The sequence below is a fragment of the Anguilla anguilla genome, chromosome 14 (assembly GCF_013347855.1).
Source record: "Anguilla anguilla isolate fAngAng1 chromosome 14, fAngAng1.pri, whole genome shotgun sequence".
In the NCBI taxonomy this organism is placed as follows: domain Eukaryota; kingdom Metazoa; phylum Chordata; class Actinopteri; order Anguilliformes; family Anguillidae; genus Anguilla; species Anguilla anguilla.
This window is the reverse complement of record NC_049214.1, coordinates 2,573,534-2,600,856: the sequence shown is the minus strand read 5'-3', so window position 1 is coordinate 2,600,856 and position 27,323 is coordinate 2,573,534. Positions and strand designations below refer to the sequence as shown.

Here is a 27,323-nt window from a genome sequence, read left to right as displayed (position 1 = left end):
ATTTAACAGGTTGCCACGTAGAGGGTGGAGGGCGCATAGGGTGGAGGACAGAACCAGGTTTGGGATAGTGAGGGGCTTTGGGCATCTGGGTTTGCTTCTCCTCAGTCTTCACCCCCTCCAAATCCCAGCTGACCACATACCAGCCGGGACAAGGGGATCGTGACCCCTGGCCAGCGAAGGTCACGAGTTTAACAGGAAACGTGTCTCCTGGTTAACCTGGGAGTGGCTTTCTGCGGGGAGACTGCAGTTTGGGGGTGTCCTGCTACAGCGGAGGTAGCCTTCCACTCAGCTGTAGAAATTAGGCTCAAATCGCTCAGGCCCTCTGGACGCAGGCTTCACCTGCTTTACGCTGACGTTTCGCCTTCTCTCTGTTTCAGGAAGGACTTCTGTGTGCACAAAGATGAGCCGTGTGACACCGTAGGTAAGTTAAACATCCCTCCTCACGTGTGTGTGTGTGTGTGTGTGATGTGACTTCAGTCCAGAGCAGAATGCCAGTGTCCTCCCCTGTGACTTCTCGGGTTTTGAAGTTCGCTTGAGTAGTTACTGTAAAGAGAAGGCAGGCACAGGTTTGGATGCCAGGGTGTTGCTGTGGCATGAGGCATTGTCCACACCATCATAAGTAGTTTTTATTCGGGAATAGTGACCCTGTGGAAGAGCCCCATCTGGACCGTGCAAGTGCCCGTTGAGGTTGGGGAGCTCCAGTAACCGATGTGCTGTTGCCAGTTGTGGGAGGGTTCAGTTGGTCAGCAGCTCTCAACATTGCATCGCTCTCTAGCGCCCCCTCGCTGGTCCATCGGGTGCCTGCAGGCTGCATGTCAAAACCACATATGAAAGGTCTTCCTCCGACTCCACTCTGCGTGGGCTTAGCTCCTGTCTGTGGTGTAAAAAGAAGCAGCCGGTTGAAAGAAAAGGCCCAGGCCGGGATTCGAGCCTGAGGACCTTCCTTCCTGTAACAGTGCTACCCTCTGCACCACCATACCACCCCTGGGCACCAATATTTAAAAAAAAAAAAAGATTAGTGATGCATAACATTGTATTACAATGCAGGACATGGAAAAGCTCAATTTGACCCGATTGATTGATCGCTGAAAGGCTGGCAGATCCTGAACATTCTGCGAAAAGCGAAAAAAAAAAAAAACCCAGAAGACATGAAGTCATCACAGGGGGTTTGGCAGTGGCAGGAGTCAGTGCTGCATCATTTTGTAGATATTTGGCGGTAAGTTTGTCCAGATGTGGCCCCTTGTCCCGATCCCTGTGACCAATCGCGGGACGTGAGCCGCACGCGATCTGTGCCAGAGTCGGATCAGGAATCGGCGCTCGCTGGAATCCTCTGCTCCGTCAGAGCGGTAGAGCGAGCGGACGCTCCGTTTTAGGCGTGAGGTGCGGAGTTTGGGGGTTTCGGGGGTTCCCCCCCCGGCGACCAGAGGTGGTCTGCTGTCTGTTCCCCTCTCGCACGGCATGCTGGGAGTCTGGCACGGATGCTCCGCCCCTCTGTGGAGGACGTCACAGGGCCCGCTGTAGCCGGGTCAGCAGCCTGTCAGGCTGATCGCACGTCTTCCCCTCCAGTACTCCCAACAGGGAGACTACCATCCCTGTCAAATGGCTCAGAAAAGCACCCAACCTGCCCTATCAACCTGCACAGCCACCGCCCTATAAACATCCAGAGCAGAGCAATCGGAAAAGGCGGGCTGTCACCTTGGTGGGGCGTGGGAGGGGGGGAGGGACTGTCGACCTGTCCGTGCGCTTGTTGAGTTTCCTTCCCTGATCCCGCTGCGTTGTGGGGTCGTGAAATCGGGAGCAAAGTAGTCTCGAACCCCCACCACACAGTAGGCCTCACGGCCGTGGTGGGCCACCCGCACATCCTGGCGAGACTGTAATGGCGGCCATGTTCTGCTCTGCAGCGTTGTGTTATGCCACTGGGCGTGCTCCTGCTCGACACGGGGAGCAGTCCGAAGGCTGGTCTCACCTCGCTGGAGCAGAACATGCGTTACAGTCCTGCAGCTGGCTGCAGAGAGGAAGTGCATTTCCTTCTCTGTTCGAAGTGCATGTGTGTGTGTGCGCCTTTTCAGTTTTCACAACAACCAGGAAGTCGTTTTTTTGTTGTTTTTATGTCTGTCTTAGAGTGTTTTCAGTTAAGTAAAGAAACGTAGGGTAGGAAATGTTTAAAACTCTCATTCAGGGAGGGTTATAAGTGTTTAAGAACGTTGAGCATGTGAAACTGAAACCTCACACATTATGCTGAAGCAGCCTGCCAGTATGCTTTATCTGCATGAGCCTGAGCCATTATCCAACTCTGCTCTGGGGGAGCTCGGCTGTAAAGGAGTAGCAGTCTCTGAACTTAACATATTTTTTAGGGAGAATGCATCCTTTTCTCTGTTCTCTTGAACTGACGGAAGGAATTACAATACTGAGCTTGACTCTCAAACACAAGCGGGACCTCCAGGTTGGGAGAGAATTATGGCAAATTTGGGGGGGGGACAAAAGGTTAGGAAAAAAAATATTTGCGACATTAGTTTTTGATTGATCAGTGCAAAAGTAACAAATTGTTCTATTTGCGTATCCCCTTCATTTTCTACAACTACATTGATTGTCTGTGGCAAGCAGTAGACATCTAATCAGAGAATATTAATCAGAAATTCATTTCTGTTTCTGGCTTGATTTCACAAATTGAATTTAGGACTGATTCCTAATTCAGGTTATTTAACATTTTGTTTCATATGAGCAAAAACCTTCGAACAGTTTTTATTTTTCATTTCGTGTTTTTTTTTTTTTTTTTCAGGGCTGAAAGTTCTGAGAAAATAAAAAACACTTTATGTATAAAACCGATTTGGGCGAACGCGCGCTTACGAACGAACACGTCCTGCCGGAGTTCTTAAAAATTCGAAAGTATGTCTTAAGCCCTCAATAAATTGTCCCGGGTCCTGTAATAAATTTGTCCCGTCCCAATAGCGCATTTCTTGCAGGGGGGGGGGGGAGGGCGGAGGAGGGAGGGGGGGTGTGCCAGCACTCACGGTGTACAGTGTCATTTTCTGGGCAGTGTGGATTACTGCGGCCTAGCGTTCCAGAGTTATGCATCTGTCATATTTCGTCATATTCCGTCACATCCCATCAAATCTGAGCTCTTGGTGACAGGACGGAATGGGGGGGGGGGGGGGGGGGGGGGGGCGGGGGGGGCGGGGGGGGCGGGGGGGGGGGTTGGATTTCGGGCACGGGACCAGCTTGTGCGCTTCTGGGCTCGGCTCGCCTCGGCCCGACCGTGTGCACAGGTGTGCCGCACATGTCAGGCCTCTCTGTCTCGCCTGCGTCTGCCATTACAAACCCCGTCCGGAGATTCATGACCCACAATAAAAATATCGAGTGGTAGAAGACATTCGGGTACGCCCCGAAAGGATCGAAAAGTCCGTACTTTTGCCTTGATTGGCAGCCGTTGGGTCCATTTAATGTACACTTAATAAAAAGGCAGTGAGGGAAAGGTGGTTGTGTGTTTTACAATATTTTACAATCTGTAGAGGAGATTATGAAAGAGTTAAAGAAACAAAGCAAGATGAGAGTTGTGCCTCTTCTCTCACAACTTACACAACGTTTTACATAACTTTTACACTGCATCCTTTTATACAGCTGGATATATACTGCAGGTTAAGTACCTCGCTCAAGGGTACAACGGCAGTGTCCTATCCGGGAATCGAACCTGCAACCTTTAGGTTTAGAACCCAGTTCCTTTACCCATAATGCTATGCTGCCGCTCTTTATCAGACGGAGCATGGGCGAGTCGTCTCAGGTTTGTGACTGAGGGGGTGGTCTTTAGGGCTTCTTTTTAAGCGGGTGGGGGCGGCTGTGTGACTCTTCGTAAGGTCATTTTGAAAGAGCAGAGGAGGGGTTACTATAGCAATGACACGTCTGGCCAAAGCCAAAGTTTTATTCATCCCCCCCCCCCCCTCTCCGTATTAAAGGTGGGATTGTTCCGCGGTGGAGTGGCATTAGTTCTGGAAGCGTTTCAGCGGGATGATTAAGCCATCAAAGGTCACGGCGTACGGTTCCCCCCCCCCCCCCCGCATGGGAAAGGACGAAATCCCCTCTGCTCGTTACCCCCCCCCCCCCCCCCGCGTCCCCCTTAACCCGATCCCACAGGAGCCCCACAGTCGCAGCTGTCACCCCTGTGCTAAGCTCTTCGGCACTCACAGGGCGATGGGGTGAAGCTGGTGTTACTGCAGGGTGGGGGGCTGGGGGTGGGGGGGGGGGGGTTACCTGCATTGGGAAATGTTTAAACCCTTGGAAAAGCTGGTTTTTTCAAAATTCTAAGTCGGTGTTCTGGAACTTCCAGTTGCTTTTCTGTTACCAGCAGTGATTGTGACATCAGCATTAGAATGTTCAGTTCAGAACATTCTGTTCGCGTATTTGTGATCTCACACTGCAAGCCTTTAAAAAGGAGCAGGGCCATCGCTGTAGTATCTTCCCTCTATTCAAGGCCATCTTTGTTGGGAGGTGGAGAAGTCACGAGAGAGATGGACATCTGATGTATATTTGTTTCAGTGCCACTTTTGGTTAAAATGTACACTTGTTCTACACTGCTATGTTACATTTTGGCACTATTACAGTATGTTTCATTATAGCAAAGCGTGTACATTTGATTTCGCTTATAGTGCAGTTCATTTTTTGCCGTGTCTAAGCTGTGGAAGTATTTGAAATAAAGTGTTTGACCCAGATGGTGGGTGGAGTACCCATGGGGGGTTTAAATGGAATAGTTTTGCTGTGCCTTTGATTGATATAGTGATTTAGGGATAGGAATGATCTTGCACTCAGCAGGCATGTCAGGTAGCTCCTACCCTGAACAGGCAAGAACAAGATGACCTGATAATACACTGGAAACCTTAAATTACATCACACACCGATAATGTGCTGACATCTTATCTCTTGGTCCTTGAGCAAGCAGAAATTTCTCTCTGATAGGTCTATATTTTTGTGCTTAACTGCAGTGATGTGCCGTGTTATTCTTGCAGTGATGTGATTGGATTTTTGGTGTTGATTTTCAGTCATGTGGTTGGTGTATTTTTGGTTTTAAATTGCAGTGGTGTGATTTGTGTATGTTTGGTGTTCCCCTTGCAGTGATGTGCTGTGTGTATTTTTGGTGTTAAATTGCAGTGGTGTGATTTGTGTGTATTTTTGGTGTTAAATTGCAGTGGTGTGATTTGTGTATGTTTGGTGTTAAATTGCAGTGGTGTGATTTGTGTATGTTTGGTGTTAAATTGCAGTGGTGTGATTTGTGTGTATTTTTGGTGTTAAATTGCAGTGGTGTTCTGTGTGTATTTTTTGCTGTTCAGTTGCAGTGATGTGATTGGGTGTATATTGGGTGTTTAATTGAAGGGATGTGATTGGTGTGTCTCTCTCGCAGGGATCGCCTATCTGAGCGGCATGTGCAGTGAGAAGAGGAAGTGCATCTTAGCCGAGGACAACGGGCTCAACCTGGCCTTCACCATCGCCCACGAGATGGGCCACAAGTGAGTGCTTCCCGCCTCTCATCCGGGGGAGGGGTTACATCCAAAAATGGGGCTGTACCAAGGCTCCCGGTAGAGTATCCTGGGGGTGGAGTGGGGGGGTTGGTTGGCTCATTCTGTTAAGACACTGTTCTTCTACACTGTTCTAGGGCCCTATGATCGGGTATCAAATCCTGACCATGTCAATGCTGGCTGTGGCAGGATGGCCCCCCAGGGCAGCTTGTGTTTGTCTGTAGCCTTGCTTGGGGGGGGGGGGGGGGGGGGCGTCTCAGGTACCCTCAGTCCGCACTCACAGAGTGCTTCCCTGACTTAACATCTGGAGGGGGCGGCGGGGGGGCAAGGATTGATTGGGGTGGGTGATGGGGCCTCCTGACAAATAGGGCCCTAGGTGATCACCTGTCACCTATGCGTAGAACCGGCTCTGTGCTTCACTCCCAGACAACTAGACAACAGGTCCTGTAAGTGGGGGGGAGGGGGTGAGTACCGGAATGGGGAGGACATGGCCCCCCTAGTGCCCCCCTCCCCAGGTCCACAATTCCGATGTGAACCCCCCCCCCCCCGCCCGCGATATCATCCCATCCCCCCGGCCCCCTCCCCCCGGATGACGATATCAGTGTTGGGAACGTTAAATCTACTGTGCTTTGGGATTCGCCCACCATAACTGTCTGTGAGTGATGTCATCACCCCGCCGAGCCGTGGTTGGGTGGCGGCGGCGAGGAGAGAAGGATGCTGGGAACGAGGGATGGAAAAAAAAAAAAGAGTCAGTTGGGCTGGCAAGACGGCGGCGTCCGTGGGCTGCCGAGGTCTTGCGGGAACCCCCCCCCCCCCCCCCGGTAACCCCTGGCAACCACCGGAAACCCCCGGAAACCGGAGAACCACCAGCTCCGCTCAAACGAACCATCTGGTTTCCTAAAAACCCGGAGGGACGGTCATCCCTCCATTCCAACCACCCCCCCCCCACACCGCCCCCCAGCAAACTCCAAACACTGTTTCCCTTTCTCCTTTAGTTTGCTGCTTTTATGAATTAGCAGCAGTTAGTAGTAATTTTAGCGATTAGTCCTGTGCTGCACATGTAAAACAAAAAAAAAAAAAAAAACAATCTTGCACTGTGATTGTTAACAGAAAGATATTTGTCGTTATGCGTGCTGAGTGGTTGAATGCTTTTTCTGAACGGGTGAATGCTTTTCCGCTCTGAGAGATGCTCGGAGGCTTGGTCGCGCCGCCAGCGCGATGTCTTTTAAAAAGTGATATCAGCCTCTCTTCGTGCTCCGCGTTTATCTTCTCTGTCCCGTTCGATGCGGGTGATTTATTGTGAAGCCGAGGCGGCCAGCAGCCGGGCCGGGGTCCCCGGGTTTGCGTCCTTCGCCGAATAAAGGGGGTTTTTGTGGGGCCGTGTTTTTGTTTTTTTTCCTCTCCTCCTCCTCCGAACCGTTTCTTTTCCCCGTATCTGTCCCAAGATATGACAGCGGGCGGCTGATGAGGGCTGGGGCGCTCGTCCCCGCGGCCCGATGAGCTCACAGCATCGCGTCATCCTCTGGCAGCCGCGGCCTTCCCGGGGCCTCGCCAAACGGATGGACCCAAAATTTACCTCACTTTCTGAGCCCGGCAACAGTGAAGCAACCGCAGAGTTATTTTTCACTCGTCCTTTTTTTCTTCTTCCTGCTCACAAAGATAAGGGTTGTGTTGGTGGCCCATTATCTCTCTTTTTTTTTTTTTTTTTTACTTTTTTTGTTTTTGGTGACAAGATGCATTATGGGGAAATAAACCATCTGCATGGCGTTAATCCTTTGCAGAGAGTAGGTTTTTTGGAATGTTTTTTTTTTTTCTTCTTTCTTTTCAAAGTTCCAAGTCGGCGTTCTAGAACTCCGCTGCTCTCAGTCACCGGCAGTGATTGTGACATCATCAGCATTAGAACGTTCAGTTCAAGAACATTCTGATCTCAAGTTTGTGATCTGGCGTCTTAAAGGGTTAAAGGATTAGTGGTGGGGGGGGAGGGGGGGGGGGAGGGGGGGTGTCCCAGGTGATGAGGTGTGCTGTCAGCCCCTTGGAGGGGGGAAGACGTCTCGGAGATTATGTTTCTGTAAGCTGTGGGACGTGAGCTGGACTGGCTGGTGTTGGCTTACCCCCGCAGTTCAAAGCAAGCCCGCGGCCGCATGATGTTCCACACGCAAGCGGATTAGGCGGACTGAGTGCGAGCGAACAAACGGCTTTCCTTTTGGAGGTACACTCCGTTTTTTTAGCAGCGACTTCAGCTCATCCAAAAGGGAAAGGGGGGGGGGGGGGGGCTGTAATCCTGAAACATGAACCTCCTCGACTGAAAAGCACGTCGTCTTTAATTCTCTGTTTTTAAGTGGGTATACACTGTTTGTCGATCTTGTGTTTTAATTAGTTTTTATTACTTTTGTCATTTTTAAAGTGAGAGCTCATGACAAATAATTTCAATGTACCATACGCAAAGGGCCAGTGATTATGCTTCAAAATTCAGAGTTATGCCAGTGCCCCTACAGTCTGGATAACCAGTGACCCCGAGTTTGATGTCCCTGCTTAAAATGGGGGGTGGCTGTCTGCTCGGACGCATTCCGAATATGATCAGCTGTCACCTCGCTCGTCAGACGCGTAATCCACACCGCTACATTGACTGTGAGGTCATAGGTCAGTTTGGCCCAAACTCCCAGGCTGTGCTTTCCTAATGAACCAACAAGCTTTTGCTACTGCTACTCATACAGAGGTGTGGGGGTGGGGTTTCAGTTGGTGGGGGAAGGGGTGGGGGGGGGGGGGTTGGAAGAATGGGACGATGAACGTTTTACTGTTCAGGGTGAACGGTCGTTGTGTGGTGGCCGCAGTTCCCCTGAAAGAGGGATGATTGGAAGAGAAATGGGAAGGTAGAGGAGAAGAGAGAGGAAGAGTGGAGGTGTGCTGCTCGTACTGGTAGGCTGCTCAAACGGGGGGGCGGGGGTGCAGGAGTTCTCTCTCTCCATTTCAGGCCCCTTGTATAAAAATATGATTTGAGTGTAGAGGTTTGTTGGGGTCCCTCACACACACCCTCTAGTGTGTCCTGGCTGTGATTACTCATAGTGTGTACGAGTGCTGGTTTTATGGGGTTCACGCATTTAAAAACCGCGGCTCTGTTTCCCCGCTGCTGCTAACCTCCTGAAGGTATTATAACGTGTGCAGGCAGGTATTTTTACTGCGATGTGTGCTGGTGGTTTCCATGACGACGTTCACGTCCGTGACGACAGTCGCCCCGCGTACAGCAGGTTTATAGGGCTCCGACGCTTCCGCTTTGCTAACGAATGAAAATGATAGATCGCTGCGTCTCGTATTTTGCATTAAGCCTCGTTAGCGTAGTGGAGCTTTCTAACATGTGTTACTGTGTAATGGTTTTCTGTGATGAATGGCAAGTTTGTGCGACCGTTTATAGCAACAGTTACAACCTGTGTTACCAGAACACATACAAGTATAAACATTTGAGAAAAAGCAGAGAAATTTAAGGACCTCTCCATATGTAATATATATGATCAATAGCAGAATTGATGGTAGAATTTGATAGAATGTGACAAAACCATCCATCCCATGGTACTTCTGACTCATATAATACAACCAGTCTTTTTAGCTCTGCCCACTTGGCCTACTTGTAAACATGCCAGCATTGCATACGAGCTGAGCCAAGATGGCGCAGTTTCCTCTCAGTCAGTTCAGTTGTGAGGCTGGCAGAAACCACAGTATTAGCTCCTCCAAAGATGCAACCAGGCTACCCCACTGTCCTCTGTGAGTGACATGGCCACCCACTGCTCTGATTGGCGCTAGTGCCCGCCTGTAGCACTGCGTAACCTGTGCCATGCAAAACAGTCACTGGATTGCAGGTGAAAACTCCAGCTTCTGTTGCAGTGGGGCACTTCGGAAACAAAGGGCCATTTCTAATTGGTTCAGGGAAAAAAAGATTTAAAAGGTTTTTTTTTCTAAAAAGATAAATGCTGAATACAAGATGGTCTGGAAGCTGAGGTAAGGGAGTCACCATGTTCCTGCTCTTCAGTTAAGAAGGTCCTGTTGTGGCCCACGGTAACATTGTGTACAAATAGCCATGACGGAACATATGACTGAGCGCAATTCTGTTTCCTAAATGGCCGATTTGTTCTGCTGCATGTCTATGGCAGCTACTTGACATCTCCTTGGTCCTCCCTCAGCTCACATTAACTGGTAACCCTGTTTTCCTGCTAATTTTCCTTTCCATTAAAGAATCATCAGTTACCTGAGCATGAAATGGTTTCAGTTAATCATTTCATTTTCAAATATGATTTTTAAAAGACCTAAGAGAAAATAATTACTTTCAAACGCAAACCTTCTTTCGTCAAGCGCCTGATTGCTAAAAAAACATACAATCGAATGAAGTATGTAATGTGATGTCATATGATTTATGTTACCGTGATGAATTTGAAAACTAATGTTTCATTTATTTATTTTCATATATATATATATATATATGATTTAAATAAAGCTTTGCGTGGAGAGCTTCTGGCACATACCGGCTGTTTCCTGTTTCAGACCGAAGGAAATATACGGCATGCCAGGACGTTCAGGAGCCATGACTTTGAGCACAGATTGCTGTTGAACAAAAGTGGAATAGAATATCGCGTTTTATTCTCGTTTGTGTTATTCTAACTGACAGTTTCAGGGAGCTCTGCTGGTTACCCTTTTCTCTCATATGTAGATCGGTGTTTGCGTAGGATTGTGGGAAAGGAAACGGAACGTCTCTCACGTGCTCGTGATGGATTCTGAGGTGTGTCTGAGCATGTTTTGGGGGGGCTAATGTCCCTGCAGGTGTGATGTGTTAATGCAGGACAGCCGGTGAGCCCCGAACGGTCTGGAATGTGACCTGTAGCGGGACAGTTTAGCCGTTATGTTTTTTTTTTTTCCCAACAAAAGAAAAGGACCCTGGAGCAGTTGGGTGATACCAGTCCCAGCTACGTCAAGTAATTATACTAAAACGCAAGAAACCACTGACTAGGGTTTGTGAAAAAGGCGGGAAAGTTCTGTTGTCGCCTAGTCGTTTTTGTGTTCATCCCCTGTGATCCGTGCTGCTCGGTGAGTCTCTCTCTCTCTCTTTTCCTCCCTCCCTCACTCATCTTATCTATTTCCCTCTCTCTTTCTCTCTCTCCCTCACTCATTTTCTATTTTCCCTCTCTCTCTCTCCCTCCCTCCCTCACTCATCTTATCTCTTTCCCTCTCTCTTTCTCTCTCTCCCTCACTCATTTTCTATTTTCTCTCTCTCTCTCTCTCCCTCCCCCCCCCTCACCTTCTCTCTCTCCCTCGCCCACTCCTTTCTCTCTCTCTCTCTCTCTCTCTCTCTGCTTTGTGGGAATTCTGAAGATTGACTTTTGAGAGCCGTAAGATGTGTCTTAAGGGGACGGTGGGATGGCGGTGTTTTTGAGGGCAGACGATGGCGCTCTTCGTTTTCGTCGCCAATGCTATTACGTTTACTGACGTTTGGCGACTTCCCCCAAGGGCGATTATTTAAGGTTTTGTGTGCTTGTAGATCAACGTTCTCCTTGTTTCTGTTATGACGCTTCTAATCTCCTTTTAACTGTTTCCAGGGTGCTCTCATTCTTTTTTTTTTCTTTTTTTTGCAACCTGCAAACTCTTTCTCCTGAAACCCATGCTAGCGTGAGAGTGGCTAGCATGTGGCTGTTGCAGGATTGCACAAGAAGGGCCAATCCATTTCAGGATTTTGTGCCAACATTTCCCAACATTTATTGAATTAGCCCCAGCATATCTTGATCTGACATGTGTATAAGCAACAGCTAGAGTCACAGTCTGCCAGTTTATCCGAGATTTCACTGTGCTCAAGCACAGGAGTGAAGCAGCATAGTTTATAGAGCTGTAAGAAATGGTAATCGGTTGGAACAAAAACCAGCACGCAGATCGGCCCTCCAGGACCGGAGTTGTGCATCCCTGCTCTATTGTATATCTGGTTTTTGCCTGGGTGCTACATCAGCTACCTCACAGAGAGGTCATTGCTGACACTACTGTTGTCACCATTTACATCTCTGGGTTACTTGGCAAAAACGCTTACCATTTTTCATAGGAATGTATAAGAGTCAGCACCCCTATTACAGTAAACTCTGGGGCAGCCTGTGCACGTTTAAGGACGCACATTGATTGAATCCAGGCCTTTAAGTGGCTAATTAGGCCACTTTGTTTAAATGTGCCATCAAATGAGTAATGATCCTACTCTTAAGGTGGCTAAGGTGGTTTATAACTGAATCCAGGGGTTAGATATTTCATTAGGTAACACCTGAAGATTCTATGAAGCATAAATACTTTATAAAGCAAGATTCAGGAGCATGTGACTTCTCTGGCCATCGTTGAATAACTGGGACTCATTTCTTTTCGGGCTCAGAGGGGAATTCGGCTGTAAGATCCACATTATTAAGGATCGTTTATCTCCCCGCTCATGTGAACTCGTTTAGATGACATGTGGTTAACGTCTTTTTTAAATTTTTTTTACTGAAGTGGTTAGATCATGGCCGTGACTTACAATGGGATCCTAAGAAAAGAAAAAAAAGAAAAAACGATGAAATGACATCACACTGAGAGATAATTGGAAAGTGTTGAAGTGAGGGGATCATTTGAGTCCAGAACTTAAATTTAAATGTTTTTTATTTCCCCCTGCAGAGCTCCCACGCGGGGGTCCGTCTCTGTGGCTGCCTTGGCGCGTAGTTTAATCTAGTCTTACTGTTCTGCTGCCAATTTGTGGTCAGGCAGTCCCTTGGGCGACCAGAGTCGGGGCCTGGAGAGACTCACTCGGGATGGTTTTCACTTGGCGGGGTGCCCTAGGTCCAACAGCCAATCAGGCGCCTGTTGGCTGGGTGCCCGGCTCCCCTTGGCCAATCAGGTGCCAGTTGGCCTGGAGCCCGGCTCCCCTTAGCCAATCGGGTGCCAGTTGGCGTGGTGCCCGGCTGCCCCCTGGCCAATTGGGTGCTTGCGTTGGATGCCGTGTTCTGAATGATGGGAGCCGGCAGTTGGTTGGTACAATGGTAGTGTTCTTCCTGGGAATCGAACGTGCAACCTTCAGGTTGCAAGCCCAGTTCCTTACCCATTAAACTACCCTGCCACCCCATGCTTGTGCTGCTGGGTAATATTAAACACACATCAAAACTGGGTGGGAAATAAAATGAGGGAGAAAGGGATGTTGAAAAAATATAGAACTCAATGTAATTTACATTACAGGCATTTAGCAGACGCTCTTATCCAGAGTGACTTACACAACTTTTACACAGCATTTTACATTGCATCCATTTATCCAGCTGGATATATACTGAAGCAATTCTGGTTAAGTACCTTGCTCAAGGGTACAACGGCAGTGTCCTTACCTGGGAATCGAACCTGCGACCTTTCGGTTACAAGCCCAGTTCCTTACCCACTGTGCTACACTCCGCCCGATTTATAACTTATATACAGTATGATGAAAGCCAGAGATTCAGAAACCAGAATGGCCGTTGTTCTGGGAAGTATAGTACCTTGAGTAGAAGTTTGGAGATAATTATTTCCACACAGAGTCTCAGGGAATTGCACAATTTAAAGAAATGTCCAATGAGCTTGACAATGTCTGACTGTTCTTCAGGAAATGGTGTGAGGTCTGGATAGGCCTGTGTGTCTGTGCCCATCCATCCATTATCTGTACCCGTTTACTCCTGGGCAAGGTCATGTGGGGTGCTGGAGCCTATCCCAGCATGCAGTGGGTGTGAGGCAGGAATACACCCTGGGACAGGTCGCCAATCTGTCGCAGGGCACACACACCATTCACGCATGCGTGCGCGCGCGTGTGCGGATTCACCAAATGTTTTTAGCAAAGATGTTGAAGGGTCTTATGCACTAATTTCAAATGAATCTTGACTAACTGTCACTATGCCACTGATATAAAATAAAATCCATGCCTTCACCTGCAGTACTAAGCACAAATTTTACTCAGGAATTTGGGCAAACCTGTTTGGCCTGAGTTGCCCCCGTAACTTTCAACACCGTAACCCTGTACCCGAACTGAGAGAGAGGAGCCAAGCTGTAAAAAAAGAAAAAAAAAATACAATAATGTCATAGATGTTGGTTTAATCAGGAGCATACTCATTTAATCTCAAACACATTTGCGCACTGGAGGGAATGTTTTGGCTGGGATTCTAAGGACGTATAGCCTGTATATCTCAGCACAACATTATTCTGTCGCTTCACACAGTGACAAGCGACACCACAAAGTGTTTTTTCGTGTGGGAGTTTGAGAGTGTGTGTGTGTGCGCCTGTGCATGTGTGTGCATGTGTGCATGTTTGCAGCTGCGTCCGTGTGGGAGTATGTGAGAATGTAGAATTGTATGCTTGTGGTCATGTGTGTGCATTACATTACATTACAGGCATTTAACAGACGCTCTTATCCAGAACAACTTACAGTACAGAACGTTTACACAGAATTTACATTGCATCCATTTATACAGCTGGATATACTGGATATATACTGAAGCAATGCTTAGGTTAGGTACCTTGCTCAAGGGTACAATGGCAGTGCCCTGCCTGGGATTCGAACCTGTGACCTTTAGGGTTCCTTACCCATTATGCTACACTGACGTGTACGTGCACATGGTCTTATGCCTCCAGTTAAACGACGGCATTGACATTTATGTCTTGCCCGTTTCCATGGAAACGCTTGGAACGCTGAGGAGTTTGTTCCACAGTGGAACTCTGTGTGTCTGAAGACCAGGAAAAAGAAAATGTCTGTGGCCCAGTGTCTGTAATGTTCCTGTCTGATTCCATTGAGGATTGAGGGTGTGGGGTTCATTCATAAGAACATGAGCCTGCGTAAGAATGAGAACAGGCCTTTCAGCTCAGATAGCCTCACCATGAACCTGCAGACCAGGCAGTGTCCCACACTGCATCGAGCCTGGAGTATGGATCTGCACATGCTCAGGGTCTCTGCCTCCGCAGAATGTCTTTGGTGAGCTCGTCCGCACTTTGGCATCTCTCTGTGAGAAGAAATGCTGCCTGATATTCCTGCAGAATTGACCTTGTGCTGCAGTCTACCTCTGCCCCCATGTTCTACTGATAGAACTCTGGGGAATATCTATTCTAGCGCACTTTTAACCCTTTCATGAAAACTTTGTGTATGCTTATTTTAAAGAAGATTATTAAAGAAGAAAGTTGTAATTATACGGTATTCAGTGTACTTAATTGCAGTTTCTCCTGTAGACGTTCAGCTGTAATGAACAAATGTGTTCAAAAACAATACTGTATGTATGAATACGTTATGCATACATGTGCTCACAGAAATATGCATTTCTCTGTGCGAGGCTGTCTATTAAATAGATCCTTCTATTTATTGGAAATGATTAAGAAGCATGTTTACTTGATAGTCCAGCATGAATGCACTATGGGACATAGGACGCAGTGTACCGGGCGCTCAATGGGCCCGTTCACTTCCCAGAAGCCCCCTGCTCCGTGGGGGTGTGGGATAATCCCTTCCCGGTCCGGTGGGTTTCGGAAGCCTCCCGGACGGAGGGTTCCGGAACCGTGCACAGGGTTCCGAGGACAGGAAGCCCCTGAGCCCAGCGGCCCAAACCGTGGTGCCGCTCCTGTTACCCTGTGGTCGGGGGGTGGGGTGCGGGCGGGCGGGCGGGGGGGGGGGGGGGGGGTTGGGAGAACAGCTTTAATTCAGCTCTTGGGGGTGGTTTATTTATTTATTTATTTATTTTTAACTGTGCCCACTGCAACTGGGATCAAAGGGAAACTGAGGGAATTTAGGCGCCATTTTATTTTTCCTAATCCCTAAAGCTTTTTTTTTTCTTTTTTCCTCGTCTTTCTCTTCTTCTTGGAACAAACACATGTTTTTATTTACGCGTCAGACGGTTGAAATTATGTGTGTATGTATTGATTTCATTTACCCCCCCCCCCCTCCCCCCCCCCCGGGCAGCATGGGAGTGAGCCATGACAACGACCACCCATCGTGCGCCGACGGCCTCCACATCATGTCCGGGGAGTGGGTCAAAGGGCAGAACCTGGGCGACGTGTCCTGGTCCCGCTGCAGCCGCGACGACGTGGAGAAGTTCCTCAGGTGAGACTCCAGGCATCTCTCTCTCTCTCTCTGCCTCTCCCTCTCTCTCTCTCTCTCTCTCTCTGCCTCTCCCTCTCTCTCCCCTCCCCGTTTCTCTCTCTGCCCCTCTCCCTCCCCTCCCCCTGTTTCTCTCTCTCTCCCCCTCTCCCTCTCTCTATAAGAGAACAATGAGAGCTTTAGTCAGTTGAAAAGATTATTTTAAGTCTTTGCTGACATCCTTCTGGCAGTAAGAGGGGTGCGATATATGATGAAGCGCGTAGATCAAACGTGGAATGTGTTTTTGTTTTGTGTATATTGGTTCCTTACATACACATGGTATGGAGTCTGATGGGGGGGTCCTGTTGATTTGCTGGAGAATCTACAGTTTCTGGGGGGGGGGGGGGGGAGTTGTAGCTGTCACATTGACTGCACACCTGGACTCTTTATCTCCCATATTTACTTTATTTTACACTATTAATACAGACAACTTTCCAGGTAACAAACAGACAAGAGGCTACTATCATAAATGCATTTCAATCAGTAAGTTCCCCTTAAACACTGTATTGAACAAGGCATAGTGGGTGCAAGGGTCTGTGAAGCATTAGCTGTACTGCCTAGTGAGCTCAGCCAATCACAATGCATCCACCAGGGAGCTCTGCCAATCATAATACATCCACCAGGGAGCATTGCCAATCGGAATGCATTCACCAGGGAGCTCAGCCAATCAGAATGCATTCACCAGGGAGCTCAGCCAATCAGAATACATCCACCAGGGAGCTCAGCCAATCCGAATGTATCCACCAGGGCACTCAGCCAATCAGAATGCATCCGCCAGGGAGCATTGCCAATCAGCATTCATTCATCAGGAACTTGTTCTTGTCTGGTCTTATCTGACCAGGGGCAATGCTAAACCTTTATTTATTCGTTTTAAAAAGTTTTTATTCCCAATTATATTTGTCTTGTGGCTCGGAAATGAACACAATCATTACTTCATCTTTCCCATACGTGGCTTTTTATCGATCACTGAACTGTCTGAACCGCTTTTCTGAAGAAAAAAAGTAAAACAAGTCGGTTAAGTACAAATGTTGATTGAGTCCCATCTATTAGAAAGGCATTTGGTAGATGTCGGCCCGTCCCACCACCGTAACATCCTGAGTCGGTTTGATTGACAGGGCACACAGCGACGCGCGCGTACTCTGGAATTAGCGGTCAGCCGCAGACTCTTTCTCCTCCTGCTGTGGTCCAGCAGCAGCTGTGGCTTCACTGCGCCAGTACGCCCTGCATCGTCCACGGTTTGGAGCAGGCAGAGTTTCCATCGGCTTTAAATCGCTTGCTGAACCAAACCCGCTCTCCCTGAGGTAAACTAATTGTGGGTCGCCCCCTTAGGTGACTAATTGTGGGTCGCCCCCGTAGAAATCTACACCACGGTGGACGCTGGGGCGGGGGGGGGGCTGGGGGGTCAGGGTTCGAACCATGGGGGATTGTGAGGTCACCAGGGAGTCCCACAAACTCCCTGTGTAAATGGAGCCTTGTGAGCAGGTGGAGTTAGAGAAAGGGGCGGGGCCAACCAAAAGCTGGCTGACCAATCGGGAGAGAAAGTTTTAAGCAGCATTAGGTCAAAGGTGCAGTGTAGTGGTTACAGAACTGGGCTTGTAACCTAAAGGTCCCAGGTTCGATTCCCAAGCAGGACACCACTGTTGTAAGTGCCTTGAGCAAGGCACTTCCCCTGAATTGCTTCAGTAAATATCCAGCTGCTTAAGTACATGCTATGTAAACAGCTGTGTAAGTTGCTCTGAATAAGAATGTCTGCTAAATGCCACTACTGTAATGTAAACATTTAAACATTTGTCTCAGTAGCGAGTGGATATTTAGTCATCAGGGTGATGAACTGGATGGTGTTGATGCAGCAGGGGTTCCTATGGCAACAGACATTCCAGCTGGCTTTCATATGATGTCATGTTACATTTTTTAAATTATTACAGTATATATAAAAAAATACTGTGGTGCAGCATTATGTCACAATTTAAACTGGTTATAGGGAAGAAAGGTGAACAATGTGAAGATTTTTTTCACCCCGTGTGAAGTCTTCCTCTGTGTTTGACTTCCAGCTGAGGTGAGAAAATCCTGGTTCAAGAAGTAAAAAGTCCTCCCCAGGATTTTGTTCCGATCACCTGGATTTGCTAATTAGCACAACTCTTCAGCCAGGAGCTTCAGCTAGCCGGCAGAGTTTGACAGGTGGAAAACACACGGCAGGACTTTTACTGTCTGACCCCGGGACTTCCCGCATCTTGGAGTCTGAGTAATTTGCATTACGTTACATCACAGGCATTTAGCAGACGCTCTTATCCAGAGCGACTTACACAACTTTTTACACAGCATTTTACATTGCATCCATTTATGCAGCTGGATATATATGCTGAAGCAGTGCAGGTTAAGCACCTTGCTCAAGGGTACAACAGCTGTACCCTACCTGGGGATTGACCCAGTTCGTTTATACTCCATTATACTACGCTGCTGCCCCGGAATTTGGAATTTGGAATTTGGAATGTGCGTTCCAGCAAGCGGTCTGTGTGGAAGAGGCGCGTTCCAAAGGCACGCTTCTGCACCCCTTTTATTAAAAAGAAGCAAGGCGGGGCTGGAGAATGCGGGACGTAGGAAATGACTTGGCGCGCTTGCTTCCTGGCCCGCGGCGAACCCCCCCCCCCCCTCGTGCCCCCCCCCCCTCCCCGCCGCGGTCAGTAAGTGACACCGCGTGTCTCCCCCGTCTGCGCAGATCCAAGTCCAGCAGCTGCCTCCTGCAGACGGACCCTCTCAGCCAGAACTCGGTCTTCCTGCTGTCCAAGCTGCCGGGCCTCTCCTACACGGCCGACGACCAGTGCCAGATCCTCTTCGGCCCCACGGCATCGCTCTGCCACAGCATGCAGGTGAGAGTCATACACACACACACACACACACCATACATACACCATACATACACACACACGGCTTCGATCTGCCACAGCATGCAGGTGAGAGACGCACACACACACACACACACACACACACACACACACACACATTCACTCTCACACACACACACACACACACACACACACACACACGGCATCGCTCTGCCACAGCATGCAGGTGAGTCACACACACACACACACACACACACACTCACACACACACACACATTCACTCTCACACACACACACACACACACACACACACACGGCATCGCTCTGCCACAGCATGCAGGTGAGTCACACACACACACACACACACATTCACACACACACACACACACACACACACACACACACACACACACACACACACACACCATACACACACCATACATGCACACACACACCATACACACACACACACACACACACACACACGGCTTCACTCTGCCACAGCATGCAGGTGAGAGTCACACACACACACACACCATACACACACCATACATGCACACACACACCATACACACACACACACACACACACACACACGGCTTCACTCTGCCACAGCATGCAGGTGAGAGTCACACACACACACACACACACACACGGCTTCACTCTGCCACAGCATGCAGGTGAGAGTCACACACACACACACACCATACACACACCATACACACACACACACACACACTCACACGCACACACACACACACACACCATACACACTCACACACACACACACACACTCGCACGCATGCACATGCACACACACACACACACACACACCATACACACTCACACACACACACACTCGCACGCATGCACATGCACACACACACACACACACGCACACACTCGCACGCATGCACACACTCACACACACACACACACCATACACACATACACACACACACACACACACACACGGCTTCACTCTGCCACAGCATGCAGGTGAGAGTCACACACACACACACACCATACACACACCATACACACACACACACACACACACACGGCTTCACTCTGCCACTGCATGCAGGTGAGAGTCACACACACACACACACCATACACACACACACACACTCACACACACACCATACACACACACACACTCACACGCACACACACACACACACACCATACACACTCACACACACACACACACACTCGCACGCATGCACATGCACACACACACACACACACACACCATACACACTCACACACACACACACTCGCACGCATGCACATGCACACACACACACACACACGCACACACTCGCACGCATGCACACACTCACACACACACACACCATACACACACACACACACACACACAAACACACACACACAAACACACACACACCATACACACACACACACAGACACACAAACACACACACACCATACACACACACACACACACACACACACATTCACACTCACAGACACACACACTCACACACACACACACTCACGCACACACACACACACACACACACACGCATGCACACACACACACACACACTCTCTCTCACACACACGGCATCACTCTGCCACAGAATGCAGGTGAGAGACGCGCGCACACACACACACACACACACACACACACACACATACGCACATAGACACTCACGCACGCACACACTCGCACACACTCACACACACGCGTGTGTTCTTCTGCTTTTACACGCGTCATATGTGCGTGTGTGAGAAGTTAATGGGGTGCATGTGCATGTAATCTGGGCAGATGTATTAACACATCCTTATTGCATACATTTAATATGTAATAAGGATGAATGTGTGTGTGTGTTTTAAAAACTTTTGTTGTCCCAGTGAAGGTTATGCGTCTGCTTTATTCCTTGCGTCTGTGCTTACTAAAAGCACCACTGAAGTTCGTCTATAATTTTCTGCCCGGGCTTGAAAAATCGCCAAAGTCGTAATTCATAAATGAATTATGATACACCGCACGCAGTGTGCTGTCTGCCGTCTGCGACGTCAGTCACGTAAGAGAACGCAGTCAGGCCGACGCCACACCTGTCTCTCGCCCCCGATAAGGTGCTAGTCTGAGGTGGAGCTGTCCCACGGCTTCTCTTTCCCCCAAAAACAAAACCATTAATTATATTATCTGATTACATGCGCACGGCAACCAGTCTTCGTTTTGCTTGTCATTCCCCCTCAACTTAAAAAAATATATAATAAAAAAATATATATAATTTACAGAAAAGAACCTCATGAAGAACTGAGTGGCGTAAAAACCTGCTTTAACCCTTTAAGGTGTGAGGTCACAAGTACATGATTAGAATGTTCTTAACTGAGCATTCTAATGCTGATGTCACAGTCACGGCTGGTGACTGAGAGCAGTGGAGTTCTAGAACACTGACTTGGAATTTTGCGTGCTCAAGCCGCTCGACTCTGCAGTGGCTCAGGGATGCGTGGCGACTGTTACCGTGCTGAACTGGTAGGCGGGGGGTGGGTGGGGGGGGGTGGGGGTTGGCCAAGATACGGTAAATTTGAGGCCTCAACACTCTGTCCCGTATTATCTCTACGCTAATAGAATTAATTTTCTTAGCAGCTGTGTTTATCTGAGTCAGCCGCCGCAGTGGGTGGGGTGGGGTGGGGTGTGGGGGGGTCTAGGGGGACACGCGCCACCTCTGTCTTTCAGGACGCAGCTGGCACAGTTGACATGCCCATAATCTGCCAGTCTGTCAGGGCCTGCCAGACACACGGACAGTGGCGAGCGCAAGGGCTGTCATCACTGCCCTAATCCCCGGCAGCTCCCCGCGCTGTTCAATAAATCAAAAAGACAAGAAAAAAGAAGAGATTAGATCGGTGAAACAGAGTGGAGTGGGGGGGGCTTTACTTCTCCCGTTGCGTGTTCTCCCCCCTCAGGTTGGGAAAGCTGTTCATGAGAGAACCATCACTCTTTCACGTTAACGGCCTCACAGATATCTTTAACAGCTTTTTTTGTAAAATTTTTATTTTTCTCCCTTCAGTTTAATGCCTCGTTTTCGCGCTTTTGAGTGACGCTTTTTGGTTTTATTTATCTCCTCCTGCCTCTTCGGTGACGGGCCTCTCCCTCGAGGCACCCCCCCCCCCCGATCTCCTTGTTTTAGCGGGTGGAGGACGTGGCGTTTTAAAGAGCCGCAGGTGAAGCCCTGCAGGAATATTAACGCTTTGTGTTTAGAGTATCATTCATTCATCATCCTCAGCGAGACAGCCCACCTCAATGCCACCTCAATGACAAATTGACAAACTAATTCAAGGATGACATGATGTGGGAGTAGAATGGGGAATACGAATGACAAAGCACACAAACATGCACGCACACAAACACACGCGTACACACACACACACGTTGGCCTGCAGATAAATTATTGCTGGCCTTAATAAATACAATTTTAAGACCCTGTTCATTGGTGTCATTCAAATTTATTTTTCATTAACATCAGTTCTTCTGCCAAGTTCCATTTCGTATCTTGCCGGTGCCTAATTCTGCGCTTTATTGCACAGTGACATCTTGTGGAGGCAAAACCGTAACCCCTCTCCAAATAGAACCCTCTATTACATGTAATAAAGAGTTTATAAGGGGGTTAATACACAGTTATAAGCACGGAAAGGGGGGAGCTGTTGGTTTTCACTGATGGAAGTTGCCTGAGGTGCCCCTCCTTCCCTCTCCCTGCAGACGTGTTCTCCCTTCAGCAGTAAAATACTTCAGCTGCGCTTTACTTTAAAAGACTCTCAGACTGCCGTTAGCTTGGGTACGCGCTTTCTGTTCTGAGAAACCGGCTCCTGCCAGACAACTGGACTGTGTCTCGGGCCAGCATTCGAATGTGGTTTGCGGTCTCTGTGAACAATCTTCTCTGGGGAAGTCCCAGCACTCTCACTCTCAGAGTGTAAGCTCTTAGGAGTGAAACTGGGCGATGGGTTTTCTGTGCAACTTCCTAACCCCACTTTGGCCACTATTGCTGTGCATGACACACATACATGTGCACGAAGTGTAAAACAGGACGATGGGTTTTCTGTGCAACTTCCTAACCCCACTTTGGCCATTATTGCTGTGCATGACACACATACATGTGCACTATTGCTGTACATAGACACGCACGCAGGCTTCATGTAATGTTTATTAATTCGTGCTGGTGCCCCGTGGTTAGTGGGCGTAAACGTTTGGTTCTGGAGACCCAAGGCTTTTTCTCTCCGGCAGTACGTGATGTGCTCCGGACTCTGGTGCCGGGTGGACGGGGAGAAGGACTGCCAGACCAAGCTGGACCCGCCGATGGACGGAACCGAGTGCGACACGGGCAAGGTGGGCCGACCGTCGCCGTGACGATCCGGGGTCACGTGACCGTGTACAGCGACAGACGCACCGCACTGTGATTGGTCGGTCTTCCCACCAATTCCGTTTCCCATTTCGGGAATTTAATTGGAAGTTCAGTTCATTCATTGGAAAGATCCTCATAGAACATGATTCTAGAGTTGAATTCCAATTAATTTCCTGAATCGGTTGATTGAATTGATCCCAGCCATTGGTTTTTATTACATTTCGTTAAATAAAAAATAAAAAAAACATTTTTAAAAAAGCTTCTAGGCATTTCTTTAAAAAACCGAGTCCCAATATTTCTGAACAGGTTTCTGCTGTTCCTTTGTTTTTTTAATCAGAGAAATGTTGCCCAGGTGCTGTGTTTATGCATAACTTATTAATATTTACTCATATTTACGAAGCCCTGATTAGTGTTTAGCTAAGTTTAAGATTTACATATGAGCACTTTCAATGTAGAGAACAATTAATTAAACAAACCTTTAATCTGAATTAGGACAGCTGTTCTGCTTTAAAAATGTTGGTCAGTATAAGCATTTGAAAAAACTCTCTTTTGATTTTGTTTTGCACAAAGGCACATCTGATGCCTGCCTTAAAGTAGAGCCGAATGCATGCAAGCCTTATTGATTAACTGGGAACTGGTTTAATCAAAACTACTGTGTTTTATGTTTTTTGTTTTGGGGGTGATTAGTGGTCTTGATTTTTTTTTTTTTTTTTTTTTGTCATCCAGTCAGTATTTTAAGTTCCCATAAAGTGAACACACACAGCCACATTAGCAAGAGCCAAAATAAATAAATAAATAAATCATCACATTCCACATTTTTAAAAAATACTGTCACTGGTGATGACAGCAGGTGTTGTTGTCCGAGAGGATCTCTAAACTCTGAGGCAGGACGAGGGGCTTCTGGGTCTCTCACCCCCGGGTTCCGAGCAGCTTTCTCGTTTCTCAGGCCGATTTGGAGTCGCGTCAGAGCGTCCTTCCACGTCCCCCGTGTTAAACTCTCTGACCGCTAATCTGAAGCAGCTCCGCTCGAGGAGGCCGGTATTAATAACTTTTTGTAAATACCGCAACAACGCTCAGGGGAGAGAACAAAAAGGACCTGAAATATGAACGCTGAGCTGGGGTTCTGTCAGTTCAGAGTCTCCTGGGGCCAACTTGCCAAAATTTACCAAAAAGAAAACAGGAAAAAAATAAATAGAATAAAATTAGCCGTGCTGTGTGTGTGCTGCAGTCTCGCATACTGGCGGAGTCGAAGGCCAGTCTGCTAGAGACTGCTCCCAATTACCCAATCAGAGGAATGAATTGCCTCATTCTGAGTTTTTCAGAAGGGGACTGAAACAATAAGGCCCGGATTACCAAGTGCCAACTAATGGAGTACGGAGCAAACAGAGAGGCGACATCGAGGAAAAGGGAAGTTAAATTTAACACGTGAGGAGACGGAGGCAGTGGTCAGGATCAGGAGTATAGGACCTTGACAGAGAGGAGAGAAATTTGGATTGACATCACAAACAAAATTAATTCAGTGTGCATAAACAGAATGGAAAAATGTTAGAGGAGGTGCAAAAGGAAAAACTCCTATAACCGAACGTGGGGAAAAGACACAGGCGGTGGTGCTACTGAGGACAAACTTAATACGAAAGCAAACGACTGACTAACACCAAACAACAGGTTTAATAATCCCTGCAAAGTGAGCAGGTTTTGAGGTGAAAGGAGTTGATACAGATTAACTTTGTTCTTGCTCAGCAATAACCCGTTTAGGCTGGGCCACAAAAATGAACTGCCTGAAATAGTTTGCCCTCCAGTCCTGTCTGTTTTTAAAGAAAAAACATCTCTTTGGAACAGGTTGTCTTGGGTTATAAGCACCGTACAGGTGTTAAATGTTGTGTGGATTACATCGCTGTGCATAAATAACGACTCATTGATTGACTGACTGAGTTTACTGGCTGACTGGTGATATTGACTGGCTGGTTTGTTGGATGGATTGATTGATTGATTGATTGATTTGAGCTGTTTCCCCCCCCCCCCCAGTGGTGCCGAGCCGGGGAGTGCGTGAGCCGGGCCCTGCCCCCCGAGCCCCCCGTGGGGGTGTGGAGCGCCTGGGGGCCGTGGGCCGCCTGCAGCCGAACCTGCGGCCGCGGGATCAGCACCCGCCAGCGCAAGTGCGAGAGCCCCAGGTACCGTATCCCGGCAACCGCTCCAACTGTCATTCTACTGGCTCACCTGTAGCACAGCTCCAACTGTCATTCTACTGGCACACCTGTAGATCAGCTCCAACTGTCAGATTCTACTGGCTCACCTGTAGAACAGCTCCAACTGTCAGATTCTACTGGCTCACCTGTAGCACAGCTCCAACTGTCATTCTACTGGCACACCTGTAGATCAGCTCCAACTGTCAGATTCTACTGGCTCACCTGTAGAACAGCTCCAACTGTCAGATTCTACTGGCCCACCTGTAGAGCAGCTCCACAGACCCACCTGTAGATCAGCTCCACAGACCCACCTGTAGATCAGCTCCACAGACCCACCTGTAGAACAGGTCCACTGACCCACCTGTAGAACAGGTCCACAGACCCACCTGTAGATCAGCTCCACAGACCCACCTGTAGAACAGGTCCACTGACCCACCTGTAGAACAGCTCCACAGACCCACCTGTAGATCAGCTCCACAGACCCACCTGTAGAACAGGTCCACTGACCCACCTGTAGAACAGCTCCACAGACCCACCTGTAGAACAGCTCCACAGACCCACCTGTAGAACAGCTCCACAGACCCACCTGTAGAACAGGTCCACAGACTCACCTGTAGAACAGCTCCACAGACCCACCTGTAGAACAGCTCCAACTGTCAGAGATTCTACAGACCCACCACACACACTTATTATTCAAAATTAACGATATTACTCTGTATCCCTAAAGGGATGTTCCACCCAAAAGTCTACGCTTCATGATTTTTGTACTTAAGTTGAATGTTATCCTTCCATCCAGGTAGGGTTTTTTAGGTTTAGGTTTGTTTTTTTTTTTCTCCCCCCTCCCAAATATGTCCCCAAGTTAAATTTCCACATGAGCTGCTGGATCAGACCCAACAAATGCGTTGGAATCCAATGTGCAACAACCTGCCACTCTGAAATCAGGGTGTAGATCTAGGTCATCTTCTGTGACCGCATAGTTTAGTGAGTTTAGATGGTGTACCTGTCTGACTCGACTTCTTTCAGAAGCCCTGAAACCTGGCCGTCATGCAGTTCTACTGAAGATCCCTCTTGGGGTTAACAGACAGAACATAATTCTTTACAAAGGGCTAGTCATGCAATATAATTGCTTTACGGCAAGTATGACATGAAACCTTCCCCCTGTCATTTTTCTCTAATAACCGTGTTACTTTGATTTAAAAATCATTCATTTGAAACGGTCCAATTCTGTGAATTTGTGTTGTTCCAAGAAATAGTACAGAAGTCTATTTTCTAATCATTCAGCCAGTGTCATTGCTCTGTGGTTACTATAGTTATTATTCTCCCTGTGGTATTATTTGTGCACCAGTTAAGTGTAGTCTTTTTGACAAAAGTCTTTTAAGTCGTTAAGGTCTATTCTTCTACATTTCCTGAAGTGGGGTCCAGCGTCATGTACTGACGCCCATAGTGACAGGGAAGCGGGTTCCATGCTAGCAAAACAAGCTTGGCTAACATCGTGGAGTAGCTCATTGATCGGAGCGTTAGCACGTTAGCATGTTAGCACGTTAGAATGCCGCGGGCGCTCACTGGAAGGCGAACTCTGTTTCCCGCCTGTGTTCCGCAGCCCCGGCGGGACAGAGGGGCGGTGCGTGGGACCCGGGAGGCAGTACAAGCTGTGCGAGAACACGCCCTGTCCCGTGGGAACGCCCGGATTCAGGGACTCGCAGTGCCAGACCTTCAACCGACCCTCCCTGCACTGGTACTCCGTCATGGACGATGGTGAGCCCCCCCCCCCCGCTGCTGTCTGTCTACGTGTGTGAACCACCTGATGCTGCGCTCCGTAACAGTACGTGTGCCTTATGTTTCCATGGTAGCGGAGTACATGGTATTCTGTTACCAAATTATTGAGGTAATTAAGAATGTATGGACTTGGAACACAGGAGCCCCTGTTGAGTGTCTGGTACTCTGGCTGTGCAGGTGAGTGTGTGTGGGACAGGGCTATAGCAGGTGAGTAAGCAGGTTAAGGGTTTTTTCACATTGGAGCGTTTTCCTGATTGTGCTTCTTTCTTCCTTCCACTCGATCATAAGGGCCTTGTTTCCAGATAAGTTTGTCTTTATGAGGACTTCAGTCCTCCAGTGTCCCAGGATGCTGTTCTGCAGTGACAAAATGGAGTGGATGGCACACAAGACATTGAACTCTGTGGTGTGGCACTTGTTTGCATTAGTGTACCGGTGTGTGAGTGTGTGCTGGCTGTGATTGTTAGTTTGCTGGCTGTGTGTGTGTGTATTAGTTCACCTGTGTGTGTGTGTGTGTGTGTGTGTTAGTGTAC

General features: G+C 48.4%; 1 protein-coding gene across 1 annotated transcript in view; it reads left to right on the top strand.

Moving 5' to 3' along the window:
* LOC118212268 (A disintegrin and metalloproteinase with thrombospondin motifs 19-like) overlaps positions 1 to 27,323 on the top strand; it is an 88,923-nt gene that overhangs the window by 18,629 nt on the left and 42,971 nt on the right. The window contains exons 7-13 of the mRNA XM_035389986.1: positions 378 to 421; positions 5,390 to 5,495; positions 15,442 to 15,582; positions 18,335 to 18,485; positions 22,714 to 22,815; positions 24,857 to 25,002; positions 26,618 to 26,772. Of these exons, the coding sequence (XP_035245877.1) occupies positions 378 to 421; positions 5,390 to 5,495; positions 15,442 to 15,582; positions 18,335 to 18,485; positions 22,714 to 22,815; positions 24,857 to 25,002; positions 26,618 to 26,772 (845 nt within the window). The remainder of the gene's footprint in view (positions 1 to 377; positions 422 to 5,389; positions 5,496 to 15,441; positions 15,583 to 18,334; positions 18,486 to 22,713; positions 22,816 to 24,856; positions 25,003 to 26,617; positions 26,773 to 27,323) is intronic.